The 25,287-nt window shown below is 35.3% G+C and overlaps 1 protein-coding gene across 1 annotated transcript in view; it reads right to left on the minus strand.

The window, feature by feature from the left end:
- The window catches only part of C3H1orf185 (chromosome 3 C1orf185 homolog), a gene marked incomplete at its 5' end in the record, with an annotated part of 167,448 nt that overhangs the window by 34,493 nt on the left and 107,668 nt on the right, over positions 1 to 25,287 (minus strand). Inside the window, one exon of the mRNA XM_052638069.1 lies at positions 2,594 to 2,699. Coding sequence (XP_052494029.1) covers positions 2,594 to 2,699 — 106 coding nt within the window. The remainder of the gene's footprint in view (positions 1 to 2,593; positions 2,700 to 25,287) is intronic.

The following is a 25,287-nucleotide window of genomic DNA, read 5'->3' on the forward strand; positions in this document are numbered from 1 at the left end:
TTTTCCAAGAATTTTATTTTATTTTATTTTTATTTTTACTTTATTTTACTTTACAATACTGTATTGGTTTTGCCATACATTGACATGAATCCACCATGGGTCATCGCCTCCTTCTTAAAACTTTTTCTAATTCTGACTTCCTTGACACCACACACCTTTCTGCTTTTCCTTCTCAGATGTTGTTGATTCTTCTTGCTCTTTTTCTAGCTTTCTAAATGTTGGTGAGTTGAAGAGAACAGTCATACAGTCTTCTCTTTCAAAAATTACTCCCTGGTTAGTCTCATCCAGTTGTATGACTTTATATACCCTCCATACAATGATAACCTAAATCTTTAGCCCTGACTTCTCTCCTGAAGTTCATACCTGTATATCCAACTGTCTATTTAACATTTTAACTTGGATGTCTCATAGGCTTTCAAATTTACATTCAAAATACAACTCCTAGTTTATCACCATTCCCTCAATTTGTCCCCCTCATTACCTCCTCATCTCAGTAAATGGCATGATTAACTCATGGTAAAAATGTAGACGTTAGCATTATCTCTGCCATTTCACTTATCTTTCCTTGCCTCATCCAATCCATCAACAATCCATCCATCCTCCTAGCTTTACCTATAAAATTATCCCAAATCCAACTCCTTCTTTTTTTTCATATCCTCTTAGACACTTAGACAGTGTCTAAGACATTGTCATCCTTAATCTGGACTGTGCAATAGTCTCCTAACTTGCCTCTCAGATTTTATTCTTACTCCATTAAAATATAGAATCAGAGAGATGTAAGAAAAATCTTTTAAAAATATGAATTAAAACGCTCATACCTTGCTGAATGGGAATGTAATTCCACCTTGGAGAACTGGTTAGCAGTTTCTTATAAAGCTAATCACATGATCCTGCAACTCTATTCTTAGGTATTTACCCAAGAGAACTTAAAAACATGTGTACAAAAAGATTTATAGTAGAATGTTCATAGCAGCCATATTCCTAAGAGCTAAAAATTGGAAATGACCTAAATGTCCATTAACTGAAAAATGGAAAAGCAAACTGAGATATATTTATACAATGAAAAGAAGGAAAAGATAAACTCAACAACATAAATGAATCTAAAAAATATTATGCTAAGTGAAAAAAGCAAATGTAAAAGGTTTGTACAAAGTTCAAAATGGGTAAAATTTATCTACGGTGATAAATCACAATAATGACAGCTTCTGGGTGGGAGGTGGGGAATAAAACCTGGAAAAGAGGATGAGAGATCCTTACAGGATGATAGAAAAGTTCTGAGTCTTCAATGGGGTTGTGATTATATGGGAATATATTTGTTGAAATTCCTCATTATATATTTAAAATCTGTATCTCAAATTTTAAGTGTTACTAAAATGTAAATCATCTATAGGTGGCACTGTAGTCTTTAAAGTGGGGATAATATTACTGAAACTTCATGGGGCTGCTATGAAGTCTAAATGAGATAAGAACATATAAAGCACTTAGAATAGCATATAGTAAACACCTGATTTTAGCTGTGATAATGATAATAATGCCATTCTCTTGCTTAAAACCTTCTGATGGCAGAAATAATAAAACCTAAATTTCATGTTCTTGCCTACAAACTTCTATGTGATTTGACCTCTGTCTACCTCTTTAATGTCATCATTATTTCCCTCTCATTTGATCTATTCACACTTTCTGTTTACTGAACAATACCAAGATCATTCCCACTTGAAATTCCAGTACTTACTATCGCATTAGCATAGGGAAAAGCGCTTGCACAGGGTTATCACATGTCTGGCTCCTTTTTTAAGCCAAATCTCAGATTAAATATTACTCACTGGAAGAGACATTCTCCCCACCACTTTGTTAATTTGTTTCCTCTCAGCGGCACTGCAAGTCTATGAAATAAGGACCTTACCTGACTTGTTCACAGCTGGATCTTTAGTACCCTGAACAATGGCGGGCACCCAATAAATATTTGTTGAAATAATGGATTAGTGAATAATTTCTGGTTTTCTGACTTATGCAAGTGAGTAGACAGTATATATTCATTTGCTGAAATAGGAAATACTGGAAGAGTGTGTGGGAAGGTTACATTTTTTAACATGAGCCAAAGCAAATACCAAACCAATTAAATAATGAAAAACACCAAATTTTAGGGGTGAAAGGAACTGAGGTATCAAGTTTCTTATTTCCATCTCTGGCAAAAGACTACACTTAGACCATACCAGAACATTCTGTCAGCTCTTTTCTTAAGTTATCTCCTAAAGGAAGAGAGTCTTTTTCTTTCAGTAACTTTTTAAATCTCTAAATTAGTAATCGAAAATTTAAAAAAATTTCTAGCCTTTTATTATAATTCAAACCCATGTCTTCTACAGAATAAAACACATCTCATTATTCCTTAAAAATTTCATGCATGAAGATTGCTATTATACTACTCGGACTATTATAGTACTAGGACTTCTCTGCTCAGGCTACTTTAAACAAGTAGTTTTCTTCCCAGTCAAATTATAAAATATCATTATAGTTATTTAAGTTTAATATCATTTGAGAAAATCTTTCATCAAATTTTTAAAAGAAAAAAGTCAGATGCTCTAATAAATCTTACCTTCTTTTGCAAATCAGGAACCACAAGGCTGATGCCAAAGCAAAGAAACCAATTCCCAAAGTAACAGCACCAGCAGCCAGAAAATAGGTTAAGTGGTTAAAAAAACCTATACAAATAAATTATAAAAGATTATTTCATGCATGTATCTTCATTTTATAAGTAAAATTAAATGTCATAATATTTCAAATGGTGTTACATAGTATAGTGTTTAAGATATTAACTAGAAGTTTAGGGGACCTGAATTCTGGTCCTGTGTAATTCTAATAAATTTCAAGATCCTGAGTTTGAGAATTACATGGGGGCTAATGAAGATTAGGCCCTAGGGCACATTTCTTTGACCCTGCTAAAATTTGAGACCTAGGTTGTTGTTGCTGTTTTATACAGCTGTTACCCCCTTTTTTCTTATCTAGTTTTTTCCCTTTCCAATCCAGCTGTAAATTTTTATGCTATTTTTCCAGCACCACTCTTTGTAGTTCTCCAACATAAGACAATTTCCATTTTAAGATTTTTATTATCAATCGCTACCAGGAGAGAGATAAGGATAGTAAAGGCCAAATATGAGGAATTTTTCAAGATCTTAGAAATCTTTAAACATTTTATCTCTATCCCAGTAAAGGGTCATAGCCAAAAGCCAAATAAAAGCAATGTAAATAATAATATATCACTGGTTTATAAGTGGAAAAGCCTATGGGAATTAGATGATATAACTCTTTCATTTTACATATGATAAAACTGAAGCCCAGGTGAGAGAAGCAAGTGAAGTTAGGTCAAGCAGCAAATTAAAAGCAGTCCTCTGTTCTTATCTATTATCATATCCCTGCTACCAAACATCTTAATACTGGTCTGTACTAAAAAGAATTAAGATTAAAGAAAGTATGATATATTTACGGTTAGGTTGGTAAAGCATTCATTAAGATTCTGAAATCTGCTACGTAAGCATAAAGCAAGGAAGGCTGTATAGAATTTGAAGGACCTTAAGACAACTTACTGAAGGAGCGCATGGCAACTCACTCCTGTATTATTGCCTGGAGAATCCTATGGACAGAGGAGCCTCGCAGGCTGCAGTCCATAGGGCTGTAAAGAGTTGGACACGACTGAAGTGACTGAGTATGCACGCATGCAAGACAACTTAGCAGTATATTTGGGGTGGAGGAAGGAGTTTAAAAGTAAAACTAATAGAAGATCTTTATGTGTGAATGTATAAGTTCCACTATGGGAAAGACATGATAAAGACTTTGTTTTCTAAGTAATTTTCAACTTCCTAGATAGTGCCTCTCAAATCTTAGTTTTCTTTGGATTCAGAAATATCTACATTTGGGGATTCATTAACGGTGTAAAAAAGTTACATAAGACTATTTATAAAAGTGATATAATATTGGAAAAAAAACACAACCCCCCCAATACCCATATAGGGAGTCAATTAAATTATGATGGTGTTACATATGCAAAAAGTATAGATATTTTGGATCAGATACTTTGTCTGAGGGACTGTCCTGTGCATTGTGCCAAAGATATCAAATGTATTGAGGGGCAGAGTTACCCTCAGTTGAGAATTATGGGTATAGTGGTATAAGGAAATATCAGATAGTATTAAATGATAAAAGCAAGTAGATAAAACCCATATTAAAAAAAACTTAAAAGATACAGTTATTCTCAAATATAAGATAAATATTTCTATGGACAAAAGAAGAAAAGCTATATAGATGATAATTAGTAGCTTCAACCACAGGCATCTAAGCTCTGAGATCTGGAAGAGGAATTAACTAGAAGAAGCAAAGAAAATCAGTAAAACAATAACTAGACCAAGTCATCCTCTGGCAGAGTGAATGACTAACTCAAAAAAGGACCAAGGAAGAATCCTGGAATTTATAAAATTAAACATTTTAAGATGGAATAAACTCTTCTTTAAACACAAAGAATTAATGAAATGAAAGGTAATACTGAGAGTCCATCCAATTACATCAAAAAAGTGAAAAATATGATAAATTATGAGACAGAAAAGATGAAGAACATACAGCATAGAACTTGGAAAAAGTAACATAGAAACTTACATTACCATATGTAAAATAGATAGCCAATGGGAATTTGCTATATGGCTCAAGAAACTCAAACAGGGTCTCTGTATCAACCTAGGATGGTTGGGTGGGGAGGGAAATGGGAGGGAGTTTCAAAAGGGAGGGGATATATGTATACCTATGACTGATTCATGTTGAGGTATGACAGAAAACAGCAAAATTCTGTAAAGCAATTATCCTTCAATAAAAAATAAATTAATTAAAAAATAAAAAATTAACAGGGGTCCCCAAAGAGAAAATAAAGAAGTAGAAGGGAAGCAATATTCAGAGATACAGCTTAAGAAGGTTTCTTCTAAAAATTTTTTTCAATTTACACATAGTAAAATTCACTGTGTGCATGCAATTCTGTAAGTTTTGACAAATATAAAAAGTGTTTAATCACCATCACAACCCAGTTACAGAAAACTTCTCTCACCCGAAAATATTTCCTTGAACAGCCTCTTAGAGGTCAAGAACAAACTGCTGGCAACTACTGATTATTTTCCATCCTTATTCTCTATTGTTATCTGAGAAGGCAATGGCACCCAACTCCAGCAGCCTTGCCTGGAGAGTCCCATGGATGGAGGAACCTGGTAGGCTGTGGTCCATGGGGTCGCTGAGGGTCGGATATGACCGAGCGACTTCACTTTCACTTTTCACTTTCATGCATTGGAGAAGGCAATGGCACCCCACTCCAGTACTCTTGCCTGGAGAGTCCCATGGATGGAGGAGCCTGGTGGGCTGCCATCTATGGGGTCGCACAGAGTCAGACACGACTGAAGCGATGCAGCAGCAGCAGCAGTATTCTCTATCGTTATACTTTTGCCTTTTCCAGAATTTCATATAAACTGAAATAGTCTAGCTTTTTAAACTTAGCATAATGTACTCGAGGGGCTTCCATGTAGCTTGCTGCTGCTAAGTCACTTCAGTCGTGTCCGACTCTGTGCGACCCCATAGACGGCACCCACCAGGCTCCCGCATCCCTGGGATTCTCCAGGCAAGAACACTGGAGTGGGTTGCCATTTCCTTTTCCAATGCATTAAAGTGAAAAGTGAAAGTGAAGTCGCTCACTCATATCCGACCCTCAGCGACCCCATGGACCTCAGCCTACCAGGTTCCTCCATCCATGGGATTTTCCAGGCAAGAGTACTTGGAGTGGGTTGCCATTGCCTTCTCCTCCACGTAGCTTAGACAGTAAAAAATCTGCCTACTATCCAGGAGACCTGTGTTCCATTCCTGGGTGGGGAAGATCCCCTGGAGAGGGAAATGACAACCCACTCCAGTGCTTTTGCCTAGAAAATACTATGCACAGAGGAGCTTAGTGGGCTACATACAGTCCATGGGGTCTCAAGAGTGGAATATGACTTAGGAACTAAACTGCCACCACTGCATTCGAGATTCATCCATGTTGTGGCATGTATCAGTAGTTTCTTTTTATTTCTAACGTTCCATCTTAGCATCATTCCTTCCAAAGAACACCCAGGACTTATCTCCTTTAGAATGGACTGGTTGGATCTCCTTGCAGTCCAAGGGACTCTCAAGAGTCTTCTCCAACACCACAGTTCAAAAGCATCAATTCTTCAGCACTCAGCTTTCTTCACAGTCCAACTCTCACATCCATACATGACCACTGGAAAAACCATAGCCTTGACTAGACGGACCTTTGTTGGCAAAGTAATGTCTCTGCTTTATAATATGCTATCTAGGTTGATCATAACATTCCTTCCAAGGAGTAAGCGTCTTTTAATTTCATGACTGTAATCACCATCTGCAGTGATTTTGGAGCCCCCCAAAATAAAGTCTGACACTGTTTCCACTGTTTCCCCATCTATTTTCCATGAAGTGATGGGACCAGATGCCATGATCTTAGTTTTCTGAATGTTGAGTTTTAAGCCAAATTTTTCACTCTGCTCTTTCACTTTCATCAAGAGGCTTTTTAGTTCCTCTTCACTTTCTGCCATCAGGGTGTTCTTTGGAAGGAATGATGCTAAAGCTGAAACTCCAGTACTTTGGCCACCTCACGCGAAGAGTTGACTCATTGGAAAAGACTCTGATGCTGGGAGGAATTGGGGGCAGGAGGAGAAGGGGATGACAGAAGATGAGATGGCTGGATGGCATCACCGACTTGATGAACATGAGTTTGAGTGAACTCCGGGAGTTGGTGATGGACAGGGAGGCCTGGCGTGCTGCAATTCATGGGGTCACAAAGAGTCGGACACGACTGAGCGACTGAACTGAACTGAACTGAACTGAACAGTCTATTTTATAGATGGACCACAGTATATTCCCCAGCAGAGAGACATCTGGTTATCTCCAGTTCAGGGTTGTTAGGAATAAGGCATACTATATACTTGCATACAGGTGCTTGTTTGAACATAAATTTTGAATTCAGTAGCAAGTATATATTCAAATTTATAAGAAACTATGAGATTGCTTTCCAAAGTGGCCATTCTGCTCTGCTTTCCTACTGTGTTATACAACAGTTTCACATGCTCTGTATCATTGCAACCACTTGGTATTGTCAGTTTCATTTCAGCCATTCTAATAGATACACAATGGTATCCTACTATGGTTTTAATTTGCATTTCCTTAGTCAGTTATGCTGAACATCCTTCCACATACTTATTTGCCATTCATATCTTCTTCAGTGAAGTTTTTGTTCAAATCTTGGCAGATTTTTAGAATTCTTTATGTATTTTGGATACAGGTTATTGGTCAGATGTGTGGTTTGCAAATATTTTCTCCCAGCTGTGTACTGTCTTCTCAATTCTCTTAATAGTGTTTTTCACAAAGCAAAACTTAAATTTTAGTGAAACCAATTTATCAATTTTTTTTATGACTTGTGCTATGGGTCCTTCTCTAAGAGCACAGTATCTAATCCAGGTAACAAAGTTTTTCTTCTATGTTTTCCTATAAAATATTTTCAGTTTTATGTTTTACATTTAATTTCTGATTCATTTTGAATTAATTTTTGCATAAGGTGTGAAATAGGGGTCAAGGTCTTTTTTTTTTTCTTGCATATGCATATCCAGTGGTTTCAACACCATTTGTTGAAGACTACGCTTTCTTCATAGAGTTGCTGTTGTACACTTGAAAAAATCAATTAGCTATATTAGTGTCAGTCTATTTCTGGACTCTATTCTGTCCCCTTGATATATTCCCTTTCATGAATAACAACAGTAATAACAACATATTACTTATAGAGCAAATATATATAACAGTATTTGGCACTACTCAAAGTGTTTATATTAACTCATTTAATTCTCACAACAGCTCTATTTCCCCACTTTGGAGATGAGGAAACAGATGAGGCAAAAATGAGGTTAAGTAACTTGCTCAAAAGGCATATAATCAATAAGCAAGGGAACAATAGTAATTTTAAAAATTGCTAAGGTCCTTCCTTATCTAATAGAGGCAATGAGTATCTTTAGATTTTATTAGAAAAACAGTTAAGTATGAATACTAAATATTAAAGTGTATCACAAAAGAGAATATCTAAATGACCAATAAATACATGAAAACTTCACTAATAATCACAGAAGTGCAAATTAAACCACAGTGAGTTAATATGACAACTTGATGCCTAAAATGAAAAAGAGAGAAAATATCAAATGTTGTCAAGGAGGCAGAGTAACCTGAATTCTCATTCACTGTTGGTGGGAGCGTAATTTTATATAATGCTTTGGAAAAGTGTTCATGTCACTATTATTAAAGCTGAACATATACATACCCTATGATGCAGCAAATCTCAGACACATACCAAACTGAAGTACATATATATTTTCACAAAATTATATACTAGAATCTTGATAGCATCACTTTTGTGTCTATATGTTGACAGAGACACAAACTGGAAACTACTCAAAGGCCCATCAATAGTTAATGGATAAATTTTAAAAGTTTAATTGATTTAAGGAAACAAAATGCATACCAATGAGAAAGAGTAGACTACAACTATGCAGAACAAAGTGGATAATTTCATAAATAATGTTGAGCAAAAGAGGCAAAGACAGACATCAGAAGGAGTTCAGGAATGCTAGTAATTAACGTTCTGTTTCTTGAACTGGGCGCTGATTATATAGGTGTGTTCAGTGAGAATTCAAGCTTAACACTTATGAATAAATTAGGTATATATGTATCAGCATGAACAGAACTGGAAAACCTAGTGTTCAGTGAATAAGGCAATTTCCATAAATTTATATTCAATTGTAACAATCATATGGATTCCATTTATGTATGTTAAAAGAAAACCTCAAATATACTTTTTTAAAAAGTGTGATATAAACATTAAAATATACCATATTAATTGCATCTGGGACTGTGGATTGAATATAAACTTAAGAATTTATCTGTAGATTTCTTTAAAAGATTAAAAATTTGAAGTTTACATAACCAAAAAATTTTTATTTAGTAGAAAATTACATGAATGTTTGTTATTCTTTGTGCCTTTCTTTTTACCTTCCTGGTTATCTCAAATGTAAAAAATATGAACAATGACCTCAATTTTGTGGGAAAAAAAAAAAGGAGAGGAAAAAGGGAGAAACATACTTGTATAAGGAAAATAATCAATACTGGCTAATACTGGCTACTTCTGGGGTAAGGGCTTAGTTATAATTTTCTACTCTGGACTTTTCTGTACATTTAGATTTTCTATCATGAATATCTTAGAAAAATCAGGAACAAAATTTTTAATGTTCATATGAGATTCTTGATTCCTTTGCTTGGATAGTACAAGTCTCCTTGTAGCACTTTCTCTATTGTTATCACTGTTTTATAACCTACTTAGTAGCTTTCTCCTACTGAAGAGCTCTGCCCTCCTTTTTATCATTTTTGTAATTAGTAAAACACCATTCTAGTCCTTGGTGTCAGAGAGCCATTTACATCTCAAGAGGAATTCCAGTGAGGTATAAAGAATATAAAAGTTACCCAAATCAATTTACCAACAGAAAGACAAATTACATATTTTCTAATACCTCCAAGTCACACTTTATCTGTAAAACAATCTGTAAAATGAAGTCTTGATTCTGTTATTCTTAAAATCCCCTCTCGCTTTGAAGATTTAGTCAATATATAGTTTTAAGAAACACCATATATAAAGGTTGTAGTTTTACTTCTTGACTCTGTCCTTAAGTATGCTATCTAATGACACTTCATATTCAACAGTCACTTTATTACATCACCTTATTTCTTCATCTTAATAATTAATATAATAAATAATGTTCTTTATTTATTAGTTTACTGTCTAATGTCAAGATAAGTCTTTTTCACTGGTATTCTATGAGTTTAGAATAATGGCTGGTTACTCACAGATGATTGACTATTCAATGAATAAATGATAGGCACTGTGCTAGATGCTAGTACAAAAATTGTAATATGGGTATGTGGGATTTTTTTTCTTATTTTGGTTGTTCCAAGTGGCATGCAGGATCTTAGTTTCCTGACCAGGGCCTGAACCCATTTACCCTGAAGTGGAAGCATGAAGTCTCAACCACTGGATGACCAGGGAAGTCCTTAGGTATGTTGTTTAGTAGGAAGGTCATACATGCGAAAAAGAATTAGTGCAATTAAAAGGTATTATAGGCATTATAGTGGAAGAAATAAATACAAAATACAGATACAGAAAGATCTATAAAAAGATAAGAGAAAAAAATTTTGAAAGTTACATAGTCTAATGAAACATGCTTTGAAAACTTTCCATTGCCAAGTCCTTGACAAGAGTTGGCGATTCAAAGATAAGTAACACATGGTCATAGACTTTAAAATCTGAAGGGTACAACATTTAAATAGAATATTCATTATAATATTCTAATTGTTATGATAATAACATCTTGACAGCACAATATCATGTGAAACGCCAGGCTGGATGAAGCACAAGCTGGAATCAAGATTGCCAAGAGAAACATCAGTAACCTTCAATATGCAAATGATACCACCCTTATGGCAGAAAGTGAAGAGGAAGGTGAAAAAGGAGAGTGAAAAAGCTGGCTTAAAACTCAACATTCAAAAACGAAGATCATGGCATTTGGTCCCATCACTTCATGGTAAATCAATGGGGAAACACTGTAAACAGTGACAGACTTTATCTTCTTGGGCTCCAAAATCACTGCAGATGGTGACTGCAGCCGTGAAATTGAAAGATGCTTGCTCCCTGGAAGAAAAGCTATGACCATCCTAGACAGCATATTAAAAAACATAGACATTACTTTGCTGACAAAGGCCCATCTAGTCAGAGCTATGGTTTTTCCAGTAGTCATGTATGGATGTGAGAGTTAGACCATAAAGAAGGCTGAGTGCCAAAGAACTGGTGCTTTCAAATTGTGGTATTGGAGAAGACTCTTCAGAATCCCTTAGACTGCAAGGAGTTCAGTCACTCCTAAAGGAAATCAACCTTGAATATTCATTGGGATGACTGATACTGAAACTGAAGCTCCAATGCTTTGGCCACGTGATATGAAGAGTTCACTCGTTAGAAAAGGCCCTGATGCTGTGAAAGACTGAAGGCAGGAGGAGAAGGGGACAACAGAGGACGAGATGGTTGGATGGTATCACCAATTCAGGGGACATGAGTTTGAGCAAGCTCTGGGAGATGGTGAAGGACAGGAAAGCCCAGCATGTTGCAGTCCATGGGGCTGCAAAGAGTCGGACATGACTCAGCGACTGAACAACAAGAAGACAACTGAGACAGTTTGACCAAGTGCTGGAACAGTTTCTAAGGGAACACCAGAGCTGAATCTTACAGAATGAGTAAGAGATAAATTTCCAGATATTATCTTAAACTAGGGTATGATTCTTTCATCTTACGGTAAACAAAACTCTCTCAATGTACATTAAGCTATAGCTTACAATTGATCCTTTCTTTTTTTAAAAAAAAAACATTTTTAGCCAAAACTCTTAAAATGAGAATTTCAACTTCACAAGTTCTATTTCCAAGGTCATTAATAACTTCATGAACACAAAATTGAAAGGTCACTATTGACCATTCTCACTCTCTTACCTGGGCATAAGTAACCTAAATTCACTTGGTTTTCTTCCCTTTTCTTTGTTTATAATTTAATTGCCTTTACAGGTCCCTCTTCCTCAACTTCCTCAGTCCATCTATCCTTGCAGAGAAAGATCTAGCTGTATCATTTCACATATGTAAACAGGGCTATACATAGATATATAAAGAACATAGACACATACAGACATTAGATGTAGATGTAACATATCTGTATCTATGTCTAATATCTTTAATCAGAATTACTATACCTTTGTGCCAGGAGTATTTTCAAATTATATTTTGCAGTGATTCCAGAATTGAATGTTCAATTTTATTTTTTGAGTATTCACAAATTACCTCTTTATTATACTCTTTTAGGGTTTCAGATTTCAGTCTGAGATTTACTGCAATTCAACAAATGCCTATTGAAAACCCATATGTGTGAGATATTGTTTGAGGCACCAAGTGAGGGATAAAAGGTCACTGAAGTAAGAATGAATCTTCATCCTGAGGTTTAAAATTTTATAACGAAATTATTAGTAAGCCTCATTTGCACCTGGCATAAAAAGCTGATCACACCAATTTTTTAGTTGTTGGCTGCTCTGACTGAATAGAAACTGACTAGATCTGTGAACTCAGAAGAGTTATTTATGCTGATTGGATTTTAACATTATTGTTTGAAAAACGGGAGTCATATTATCTGTCTCAGAGAATTAGAACAAGGAATAAACAAGATAATGTTGCAAGGAATTACTAACATAGTAAAGAAGATAGCTCAAACAGCGTGTGTATACCAGACCATAAAGCAAGACTCAACAAGTTTTATAGAATCATTATACACACCACTCTCTGACAATTAATTTTAAATTAATTTTAAATTAGTAACCATATTTAAAACCAAGTGTCATCATTGATCTAATTGACATTTACAGAACACTAAACCCAAATAAAATGAAACACAACATATCAGGATTTGTGGGATGCCAATAAAGCAATATGTAGGGGAAAATCAATACTGAAAAACTGTAATAGTAGGGGAAAATGTGAAACACCCTTAAAAACTAAAATAAGGAAATTAAGCCCAATTAATTTTAAATTAGTAAGCTAACACATACTCTAAGAAAAGTTCCCATACTTGGAAAATTTTAAATCACACTGTAAATAACTATGTATTAAAGAAGAAATCAATGGAAATTTGGAAATACATAATACTAATCAGTAATGAAGCACTATATATAAATACTGGTCTCATCACTTCATGGCAAATAGATGGGGAAACAACATAAACACTGACAGAATTTATTTTCTTGGGCTCCAAAATCACTGCAGATGGTGACTGCAGCCATGATATTAAAAGATGCTTGCTCCTTGGAAGAAAAGTTATGACCAACCTAGATAGCATATTAAAAAGCAGAGATATTACTTTGCCAACAAAGTTCCGTCTAGTCAAAGCTATGGTTTTTCCAGTAGTTGTGTATGGATGTGAGAGTTGGACTATAAAGAAAGCTGAGTGCTGAAGAATTGATGCTTTTGAATTGTGGTGCTGGAGAAGACTCTTGAGAGTCCTTTGGACTGCAAGGAGATCCAATCAGTCAATCCTGAAGGAAAACAGTCCTGAATATTCACTGGAAGGACTGATGCTAAAGCTGAAGCTCCAATACTTTGGCCACCTGATGTGAGTAACTGACCCACTGGAAAAGACCCTGATGCTGGGAAAGATTGAAGGCAGGAGGAGAAGGGGATGACAGACGATGAGATGGTTGGATGGCATCACCAACTCAATGGACATGAATTTGAGTAAGCTCCGGGGATTTGTGATGGACAGGGAAGCCTGGCATGCTGCAGTCCATGGGGTGGCAAAGTCAGACACGACTGAGTGACTGAACTGAACTTAAATATAAATGCTTGCAGCAACAAAGCTGATGACCAATTCCAGGAAAATATATGGCCCTAAATGCCATGTTAGGAAAAAAAGGTGAAAAATAATGAACTTAGCATTCAAATTACCAGTTGAAAAAGACCAGAAAAGTAAGCCTAAATAATGCGGAGGAAGGAAATAAAAAAGAACAGAAATTAGTGAAAAAAATTAAGATTTTAGGAAAAGACTAATAAGATTAAGAAATGTAACTAAACTTTTTAAAAGGTGGCACAAGTAAACAATTTCAAAAATGAAGAAAGAATATAATTACAGTTATAGCAGAGATTAAAATAAAATACTTTCAACAAATTTATGCTAGTATATTCTAAAACTTACCCTAAATTATATATACCTATAAAGTGACTTACAGAAAATGACTCAAGAAGTAATAGAAAACCTAAATGAACATGTATCCATTAAACTGAATCAGCAGTTACAAAATTTCCCCCAAAGAAAAGAGCAGGCCCCAATAACTATAATTTCTATTGTATACCCATGATACAAATATTTCTTATCTTATACAAGCTCTTCCAGAAAACAGAAAGAGATTTCTGGCTGTTTGTCCAAATGTATTTTCTTCTTCCCATGTAAAAACTAGATTACATGTCCCAGCTTCCCATACCATTAGGTGAAGCCATGTGACTGAGTTCTAACCAATGGAATTCGAATGAAAGTGATGTCATAAAAACCTCCCAGGTACCTTTCTCCATAATCTTTCTTCCTTTAGGCTTGGCTGAGATGAAGATGATCCCAAGGAAACTTTAGAAACCAAGTATCATCATTGATCTAGCTGACATTTACAGAACACTCAACCCAAACAAAATGAAACACAACATATCAGGATTTGTGAGATGCCAATAAAGCAATATGTAGGGGAAAATCAATACTAAAAAACTGTAATATTAGCGGAAAATGTGAAACACCCTTAAAAACTAAGTAAATTAAGCCCAAAGAAAACAGAAGAAAAGAATTTTAAAAAGCCAAATGGAAACCAATGAAATAGAAAACAGAAAAACAATAGAGAAAATCACTGAAACAAAAAGATGGTTCTTTGACATCTATATAATTGATAAACTAGCTAGACTGACTAATAAGAAAAAAGACACAAATTATTAGTATCAGAAACAAGAGAGGTGACATTACTACAGATTCTATAGCTATTAAAAGAATAATAAGGCAATATTATGAATAATTTTATATTAATAAATTTAACAACTTAGAAAATTCCTTAAAAGATATGTTTTCAAAGTTCACTCAGGAAGAAACAGATAACATAGATAGACAAATATCTTTTCAAGAAACTGAAATTGTAGTTAAAATTCTTACAAAGAAAGCTCCATGTCCAGGTGCTTCACTGGTAAATTCTACCAAACACTGAAGGGGAAAAAAACATTACTAATTGTGCAGAACTGCTTCAAAAATTTGAAGAGAATTTGTTTTGATTCATCCTATGAGGCTATACAAAAACTAGGAATGAAAGACAGACAGAGAGAAAGAGAAATAGAGGAAGTCACAAACTGAACATAGATGTAAAATGTACCTATAAACAAGGAAAATTCTAAACAATATTTTAGCAAATTAAATTCAACATTATATTAAAAGGGTGATGAAGTGGAGTCTATCGCAAGAAAATAGGGTTGGATTACATTTAAAAAATCAATGCAACTTACCATATTAACAAATTAGAAAAGAAAATTCATGTGATCAATAAGGATCTATGTCAATAAACATGAAAATTTTTGAGATTTATTCCTGATTTAAAAAAAAAGATTTCAGAAACTAGGCAAAAGGGTATCTCAATCCTCGTTATCAGGTACCCCAAGCTGATAAAGGTCATTTATTTTAAAAATCAGACTTAATAGTGAAAGAATGAATGCTTTCCTCCTAAAATCAGTAAAAGGATGTCCACTCTTACAACTACTATTGAACACTGCAAAGTGCAAGCAGGCATGAAAAAGGAAAAAGTCATCTAGATTAAGAAGGGAAAAAATAAGTGTTCTCAGTGTTTTGGTCTGAATGTTTTTGTGCTGCTCAAATGCATATGTTGAAATCCTAATGCCTAGTGTGATAGTTTTAAGTGGTGAGATCTCCAAGATCTGCTTGGGTCATGAGAGTGGAGGCCTTGTGAAGGGATTAGTGCTCTTAAGAAAAAGATCCCACAGAGCTCCCTAGCCCCTTCCACCATTCGAGGACACAGCAAGAAGCCAGAAGAGGGCTCTCACTAGACACAAAACTTGATCGTTTAAGCACCCTGATCTCAAATTTACAGCTTCTAGAACCATGTGAAATAAAATTCTGTTGTTTATACATCCAGATTGTGGTATTATGCCATAGCAGCTTGAATTGACTAAGGCATACAGAGACCATTATCATATACGTAGAAAATCCTGGACAATTTTATATAAACCAGTAAAACAATTAAGTGAGTTTAATAAGACTGCAGAATATAAGGACAATACTCAAAAATCAACTGTTTTCTGGAGCTGTAAAACTCCTAGAAGAAAACAGAAAAAAATATTTCATGGATCAGCCTTGGCAATTATTTCATGAATATGACACCAAAAGCATAGATAACAAAAGCAAAAATTGACAAATGGTACTATATCAAACTACAAAGGTTCTGCACAGCAAAGAAAACAACAGAGTGAAAAGGCAACAGAGAATGGAAAAAATATTTGCAAACCATAAGAGGTTAATTTCTAAAATATAAAAGCTAACACTCAGTGGCAAAAGAACTAAGAACCCACCTTAAAATGGGCTAAAGACTTGAACAGACATTTCTCCAAAGAAAACACAGAAATGGCCGATAGGCATATGAAAAGATGTTCAACGTTTCTAACCATTAGGGATCTGCAAATCAAAACCACAATGAGATATAATCTCACACTTGTTAGAATGGTTATTTTCAACAACAACATAAAAGAGGATGCAGAGAAATTGGGAGTTCTTGTACACTGTTGCTTAAAATGCAAAATGGTGCAGCTGCTATGGAAAACAGAATGGACATTCTTCAAAATATTAAAATCAGAACTACCATATGATTCAACAATCTCATTTTTGGGTATTTATCAAGAAGAAATGAAAATAAGATCTCAAAGAGGTATTAGTACTCTAAAGCTCAGTAATAGCTAAAATTGGATAAAACCTAAATGTCTATCAATGTATGAATAGATAAAGAAAATGAAGCATATGCATACACACACACACACATACACAATGGAATGTTATTCAGCCTTTAAAAACAAGGAAATCCTGCAAAATATTACAACATGGATGAACCTGAAGGACATTAGCCTAAGTTAAATAAATTAATCATATTAAGACAAATACTATGTGATTCCTCTTACATATATTAGGTATATAAAACAATCATACTCATAGAATCAAAGAACAGAATGGTGGTTGCCAGGGGCTGGAGGAAGGAAGGCAATGGTGAGTTGCTAATCAATGGGCATAAAATCTTAACTATGCAAGATGGATAAGTTCTAGAGATCTGCTGTAAAACATTGTGCTTATAGAAAATAGTACTGTATTACACACTTAAAAATTTAAGAGGATAAATGTCATGTTAAGTGTTCTTACCACAATAAAATACAATTTTTTTAAAAAGTAGAAAAAAGTCTTTCTATATACCATTAAAAACAATTGGAAATTGAAATGTTCAAAAATTACCATTTGCAACAGCATAAAAGTATGAAAAGCTGTTTCACAACTTAATAGGAAAAGTTATGCCCGACTCTGTTGTAACCCCATGGACTGTAACCTGCCAGGATCTTCTGTCCATGGGGTAGCCCAGGCAAGAATATTGGAGTGGGTTTCTATTTCCTTCTCCAGGGGATCTCCCTGACCCAGGACTCCAATCCGCATCTCCTGCATTGGTAGGTGGATTCTTGACCACTGAGCCACCTGGGAAGACTAAAAATATGAAATATTTAGGCACAAATCTGATAAAAGATGTGAAAAACCTGTGCATAGGCAACTACAAAATATTGCTAAGAGGAATTAAGGATGATCTAAATAAATAGAGACACATACCTTGCTCATGAGTTGAAAGACATACTACTGTTTTGTTACTGAGAAGCCCACACCCTGCAACTAGAGTAACTCCCGCTTGCCGCAATGAGAGAAAAGCCCAAGCAGCAAAGCCTGTGCGTCAGTGAAAACCCAGCACAACCAAAAATAAAGAAAAAAAAAAAAACAGATGGACAAATCAAATCTTATTTTCTTTTTAAAAATTATTTATTACTTTTGGCTGCAGTGGGTCTTTGCTGTGGCCCATGGGCTCTTTTTTTTTATGTGTGCAGGCTTTCTCTAGTTGTGATTAACCAGAGGTGACTCTCTAGTTGTGGTATGCAGGCTTCTCATTACTGTGGCTTCTCTTGTTGTGAAGCATGGTCTCTAGGGAGCACAAACTTCAGTAGTTGCGATGCATGTGCTCAGTAGTTGCAGAGTACAGGCTCAGTAGTTGTGGTTCACGGGTTTAGTTGCCCCACAGTATGTGGGATCTTAGTTTCCAGACCAGGGATCAAACCTGTGTTCTCTGCTTTGGCAGGTGGATTCTTAATCACTGGACCATCGTGAAAGTCCTAAAAATCAAATTTTAAAACACATACTCTTCAAAAGACACTACTAATAGAATGAAAATTCAATCTGCAGACTGGAAGAAAATCTCAGCAAAGCATATACTAACTCAGATCTGGCATCTAAAACTGAAGGATTGGGATTCACAAATATATTATAGGACAGCTAAAATTAAAGACTGACCATACCAAAGTCTGGCAAGAATATGGAGAAATTAGAACTCTTGTACTCTGTTGATGGGAATGAACAATGGCACAATCACTTTGGAAAATAGTTTGACAGTTTCATGAAAAGTTAAACATATGCCTACCATGTGACTCAGCCATTCTATTTCTATATATTTACCCAAGAGAAAAAGAAATATACATCCATACAATTTTCATAGCAGCTTTATTTGTAATAGGCAAAACCTGTGTGTTGCCTAGAATTCTAAGATGTTTCCAAGATTCCTGGCCCCTGGTATACATGCACCTACCTTCACCCAGGTATTTTAAAAGGAATAATCTGGGTACTACTTTGAAATGATTGTACAGATTTATTAAGGCCCCAAATTAGCTGAATTTAAGATAGTAAGATGATCTGAGTGGGTCTGACTTAATCACTTGAGCCCTTTAAATCTGGGTCTAGAGGTCAGACTGGTAAAGTCTTGAGCCCTTTGAATCTGGGTCTAGAGGTCAGCCTGGTAAAGTCAGGGATTTGAAGCATGAGGGGGATTCATGTATAAAAAGTTCCCTGCTCTTGGTCAGAAGGTAGAGGTAGCCTCGTGGCAAAGAATGCAGAAAGCCTATAGCAGCTGAGAGCAGTCCCTAACTGAAGCCAGCAAGAAAAAGGGGGCCTTGGTTCTACAACTAGAAGAAGCTAAATTTAGTCAACAACCAAAATGAGCTTGGATGTGGATTTTTTTCCCCAGGGCCACCAGAAAGAAATGCAGCCTGGCTGACACCTTGATTTCAGCCTTATAATACTGTAAGCAGATCAGTCTGACCACAGTGTGCCTTACTTATGTAGGGACTTACACCCTACATAACTAAAAACGAATAAATGGGTGGTGTTATACACAGCTTAGATTGTAGTAGCTTGTTATGCAGCAATAGAAAACTACTACAAACCAGAAACAACTCAAGCGACCATCAACATATTGTAATATATTCATACAATGTAAACTTCTCATCAATAAAAAGAAATAAACTATTGATACATACAATATGAATACATTTTAAAATTCTGCTGAAAGCCAAAAAAAAAAAAGGTTGCATACTGTATGATCTCATTTTCATAAAACTCTAAAAAATGCAAACTAGTCCACAGTGACAGAAAGAAGATGAGTGATTGCTTAAAGATAGGGGACAGGGAAGGATGGGAAGAAGCTTTACATAGAAGACTTCCCTGGTGGTACAGTGGATAAAAATCTGCCTGCCAATGCAGGGGACACAGGTTCAATTCCTGGTCCAGGAAGATTCCACATACTGCAAGGCACGTAAACCTGTGTGTCACAAATACTGAGCCCGTGCTCTACAGCCCACTTGCTGCAGCTACTGAGCCTGTGGGCCATGACTACTGAAGCCCGCATGCCCTAGAACCTGTGCTCTGGCCTCAAAATAGCACACTAAGAAGCCTGCACACCACAATGAAGAGTAGCTCCCACTTGCCACAATTTTAAGTTTTACAGCCAGCTCATTCTGAAGGCTTTATCTGGACATGATATTAAAAATCAGATGGGCAGAAATTATAAGCAAGTCTTTGATGATTGTGGAGAGAGAAATGGCAACCCACTTCACTATTTTTGCTGGAGAACCCCATGGACAGAGGAGCCTGGCAGGCTACAGTCCATGAGGGCCACAAAACAGTCAGACATGACTTAGCCACTGAACAACTTCAATGACTGAGGCCAAACTATAACAATTCTTTCAGAAAAAATGTCCAGGCCCAAATAATCTAGTCCATGATCAATAACAAGAAAATAGTAGCAAACAAACAAAAAACACAAATAAAAACACACAATTCTGTCATCATTGCAGATACTCTTGGGACTCATCTGTTTTTGAAGATGGGCAAGTCCTAGGGAGAAAGGTACCAGACTTCAAAGCAGAAATTCTGAGCTAAATTCTGATTCAGCCTCATGGTATCAACCTCTGCAGTGGAGTAGGGGAGAAGGATGGAAAGATTATATTAGCTAATAAAACGAAAAACATATTTTATGACTTACTTCACTTAGGATGATATTCTCTAGGTCCATCCATGGTACTGTAAATGGCAATATTCTTTTGTATGTTGATCAACACACATATATGTACTAACACATATATAGCACATATATATGTATTACCATGTATACTTTTATCACTTCTTAAACCAATTATCTGTTGATGGGCACTTAGGTTGTTTCCATGTTTCGGCTATTTTATATAGTGCTGTTATAAACACTGGGATGCGTGAATCTTTTTGAACTAGAGTTTTAACCTTTTCAGGATATATGCCCGGGAGTGAGATCAATGGATCTTTTAGCTTTTAAGGAAACTCCACACTATCTTCTATAGTGGTTGTACCAGTTTACATTCCCATCAACAGTCAAGATTCCCTTTTCTCCATACCCTTTCCAGCTTTTATCATTTGCAGACTTTTTGATGATAGCCATTCTGACAGATGGAAGGTGATACCTCATTGTGGTTTTGATTTTCATCTCTCTAATAATTAGTGATTATTAGAGCATCTTTTCATGTGCCTGTTGGCCACTGGTATGTCTTCTTTGGAGAGATGTCTATTTAGGTCTTCTGCCTGTATTTTACTTGGGTTATTGAGTTGAATGAGCTGTTTGCTATTTTGGATATTAACCCCCTGTTTACCATATCATTTGTGAATATCTTTTTCCATTCTGTAGGTTCTTTTTGATTTGTTGTTTCCTTTGCCAAATTGCCAAATTTCTTTTCCAAAGATTGCTTCCTTTTAAATTTTATTAGGTCACATTTGCTTATTTTTTTAAAATTTATTTTGCCTCGGGACACTGACATAAGACAATATTGCTATGATTTATGTCAGAGAATGTATTGCCTATGTTCTCTTCTAGTTTATGATGTCATGTACTGTATTTAAGTCCTTAAGACACTCTGACTTTATTTTTGTGTACAGTGTAAGGGAGTGTTTGAACTTAGTGCTGATTTACACGTGGTTGTCTAGCTTGCCCAACACCACTGAACAAACTTTCTTTTCACCATTGTATAGTCTTGCCTCCTTTGTCACAGACTGACTGTAAGTGTGTGACTTTATTTTGGGGCTCTCTATTCTGTTCCATTAAGCTAAATGTATGTTTGTGGGCCACTACCACACTGTTTCACTCTGCAGCTTTGTAGTATTAAGTGTGAAAGGGTTATGCCTCCAGCTTAGTTCTTTTTCCTCAGGATTGCTTTGGCAATTCTGGGTCTTTTGTGGTTCCATATAAATTTTAGGAATATTTGTTCTGGTTCTGTGAAAAAATGTCATAGGTATTTTGATAGAGATCACATAAAATTTGTAGATAGCTTTGAGAAGTATGATCATTTTAACAATACAATCAATGAGCATGGCTATCTTTCCATTCCTTTGAATAACTTTCAGTTTCCCTTATCATTGTTTGATAGTTTTTAATATGTAGGTCTTTCACCACCTTGACAAAGTTTCTTCCTAGGTTTTTTTAATTTAAAATGGAATTGGTTCTCTGTTTTCTTTGTCTGGTATTTCATTGTTAGTGTAAAGATATGCCACAATTTCTGTATATTATTATTATACCCTGCTACCTTGATGAATTCATTTATTGGTTGTAAAGGTTTTTGTGGGGAGACTTCAGGGTCCTCTCTATAGAATACCATGTCATCTGCAAACAGCGACAGTATTACCTCTTACCTTCCAATTTGGATACCTTTTATTTCTTTTTCTCGTCTGATTTCTGTGGCTAGGACTTCTAATACTATGTTGAATAGAAGTGGCAAGAGGGTAAGAGTAGGCATTCTTGTCTTGTTTCTGTCTTTAAAGGAAAGCTTTTCAGTTTTGAGTATCACGTTGGCTGTGCGGTTGGCATAAATGACTTTTATTATGTTGATGCATCATGCGAAGAGTTGACTCATTGGAAAAGACTCTGATGCTGGGACGGATTGGAGGCAGGAGGAGAAGGCGATGACAGAGGATGAGATGGCTGGATGGCATCACCAACTCGATGGATGTGAGTCTGAGTGAACTCTGGGAGTTGGTGATGGACAGGGAGGCCTGCTGTGCTGCAATTCATGGGGTCACAAAGAGTTGGACACGATTGAGCGGCTGAACTGAACTGAACTGATTCACTCTACACCTCTTCTGTAAGAGTTTTTATCATCAACAAATGTTGAATTTTGTCAAATGCTTCTTGTTTTCCTATTGAGATGATCATGTGGGTTTTCTTTCCTTTTGTTAGTGTAGTGCATCATACCAATTAATTTGTGTATGTTGAACCATCCTTGAGACCCTGGAATGAATCCAACTTGATCACGGTATATGATCCTTTTTGTGTATTGTTGGATTTGGTTTGCTAACATTTTTGTTGAGAAATTTTGCATCTATATTTATCAAAAATACTAGATTTTAACTTTCTTTTTTGTAGTGTCTTTGTCTAGTTTTGGTACCAGGGTGATGGTGGCTTCATGGAGTGAATTTGGGAGTGTTCCCTCCTCTTGAACTTTTTGGAATAGTTTGAGAAGGTCAGGTATAAATCCTTTGTATGTTTGGTAGGATTCCCCAGTGAAGCAATCTAGTTCTGGACTTTGTTTTCAAGGAATTTTTTTCAATCACAGATTTTCTTTCACAACTAGTGCTTCCTGACTCAGTTTTGGCAGGCTTTATGTTTCCAGAAACATGTCTATTTCTTATAGCCTGTCCAATCTGTCGATACATAACTGTTCATAGTATTCTTTTATGTATTTCTTTGGTATTGGTTGCTAATTTTCCTCTTACATTTCTTATTTTGTTCATTTGGATATCCTTTCTTTTTTTGTTGGACAGCCTGGCTAAAGGTTTATGACAAACTTCTTTTAGAATTCAATATCAAGAAACAGTGTTTTTAGACCAACTGATAATGCATTCAACTGTCAAGACCTAAGAAGTATATACCCAGTTATCCTTTGCCCTGAATATAAGAAAGTTTAGACTAAAATTCAAGCTTGATTATGGGAATTATGCTCACTAAAATTTCTAAATTAGGACTTTTCTATTTCTCCTTTCAATTTTTAACTTTATATCTTAATCAGTTCTATTATATGACTTTCATTGAAAACTACTTTAAATTTTCTGAAACTAAAAAAGTCATACATTTCTTAAATTCATTAGAACTTTGTTAGTGCTTCAAAAAGCATCCCATACTGTTGACTTTTGTGCCCCTGGGCACTTTAAAATTGATCCTTAAATTTTGCTTACAGCTTAGTACCCAATAGGGATAGAATGGCTCATATTATAATTTGAAGAATTCCCACACAATAAGAATGGAATTTATTAATTCCATAATTATATACTGAGCACCTACCATGTGCCAGACACATTCTGAAGCCAATGATACTGTGATGAAAAAGATGAGGGTCCTGGGACTCCTATTAAACACATAAGCAAATAAGACACTTTTAGAGAGTAATAAAGATCTTAGAGAAATCACCGAAGAATGAGCGGGAAATTGGAAAGGATATCTCAAGATAATGTGTATTTTTGTACTATCATCCATAAAAATATCTGAATTGTCAATTTAAAAGGGATACTACCTATATTTGTCATCAGTTCAATTACTGGGGCCACTTTTTATAAAAAACAATGCTAGGGAGTTTGTTTAAGGATTTAGAAGCAGAAAATGTTGAACATTATTAGAGCATCAAAATAACATAGGCAGTTATGTTATTTAAGTTCATTATACAAACAACAGAGAAGTCTGTTGACTTTTACTAAAGGTAGCCTTCTATTGGGCTTCCCTGGTTGCTCAGATGGTAAAGAATCTGCCTGCAATGCAGGCCACCCGGATTTAATTCCTGGGTTGGGAAGGGCCTTCTATTTTTATTTCTTAAATTTTCCCTGCATTTTCTTAGGTCCTTTTCACTGTAACCTTTCTTCCAAAAGATAAGCAGATCATAAGTCAAAAGATAAACATGTGTCACTGGCTAGGATAAGCACTTTAATCTCCCTGACTTGAATTAGATAGGTATGATATCATTGAACCCATTGTTTTCTCTTCTTTATGCAATTGCAGCATCCTCTGGTGGAGATTAATTTATTTGATAATGTTTGAGATAAGCTTTTACAGATTTTGAGAAATAGCTTTTATGGAATTTAGCACAGGAATAAAATGTTTGGTGCTTCATTATCTTCATTAAGTTATCAACCTTGCAAAGTATTATGTTAGTGCTTATTGTCAAACTTAAACATACATCTGAGAGATATGCAATTATACAAGTACAAATAATAAGGACACTACTACAAATAAATGCTAATACATTATTCTGGAAAGTATTCAAGTGACTTTTGATGGGAAAACAACTTTCTCATGTGATTTAAATTCTCTAATTGTGTCTATCTTTTTTATATACTTTTACTTCCATCACATGTACATTTATTATATATTCAGAAAAACTAAAAAGCACAACTGAAAAAGGTAAAATAAGCTATTAAATATAATTTTATCCAATGTGACAAAAAATATATTTGTTTCTAACAAGTGATACAAACTTGATGAATATAACAGCATAATCTATAAAACAAATAGCAAAAATTCTTAGTTTTTATAGGATATTTTACAATCCAATCTCATAAATAGGTAATGATAATCTATAAAAGAACATATAAGCAAAGCTTGGAGATTAGTGCTTTTTTCATTTCTGAATTCTATTTCCTTCTAGTTATAGGTGTCACTGCTTTCCAAGGAGAACCTGTAATAAGGGGAAGGGTCTCAAGAGAACAAAGTCACAACAGTGGGATTAATTGGAAACCCACCCAAAAGCCCTGAGATTCCAGTACCAGCGATAGTGATAGAATGCCAAGAGAGTGAAGTATGTGTGGCTGACACATCATATATACTTATTATAACAAATAACTGAAGAGAAGATGAACTTAAGTCAGAAATTAATGGATGCATAAGCTAAGAGTAAGTATAAAGGAAGAGGGACTCAAATGCTTACAAATCAAG

Source organism: Budorcas taxicolor, chromosome 3, assembly GCF_023091745.1.
Source record: "Budorcas taxicolor isolate Tak-1 chromosome 3, Takin1.1, whole genome shotgun sequence".
NCBI lineage: Eukaryota > Metazoa > Chordata > Mammalia > Artiodactyla > Bovidae > Budorcas > Budorcas taxicolor.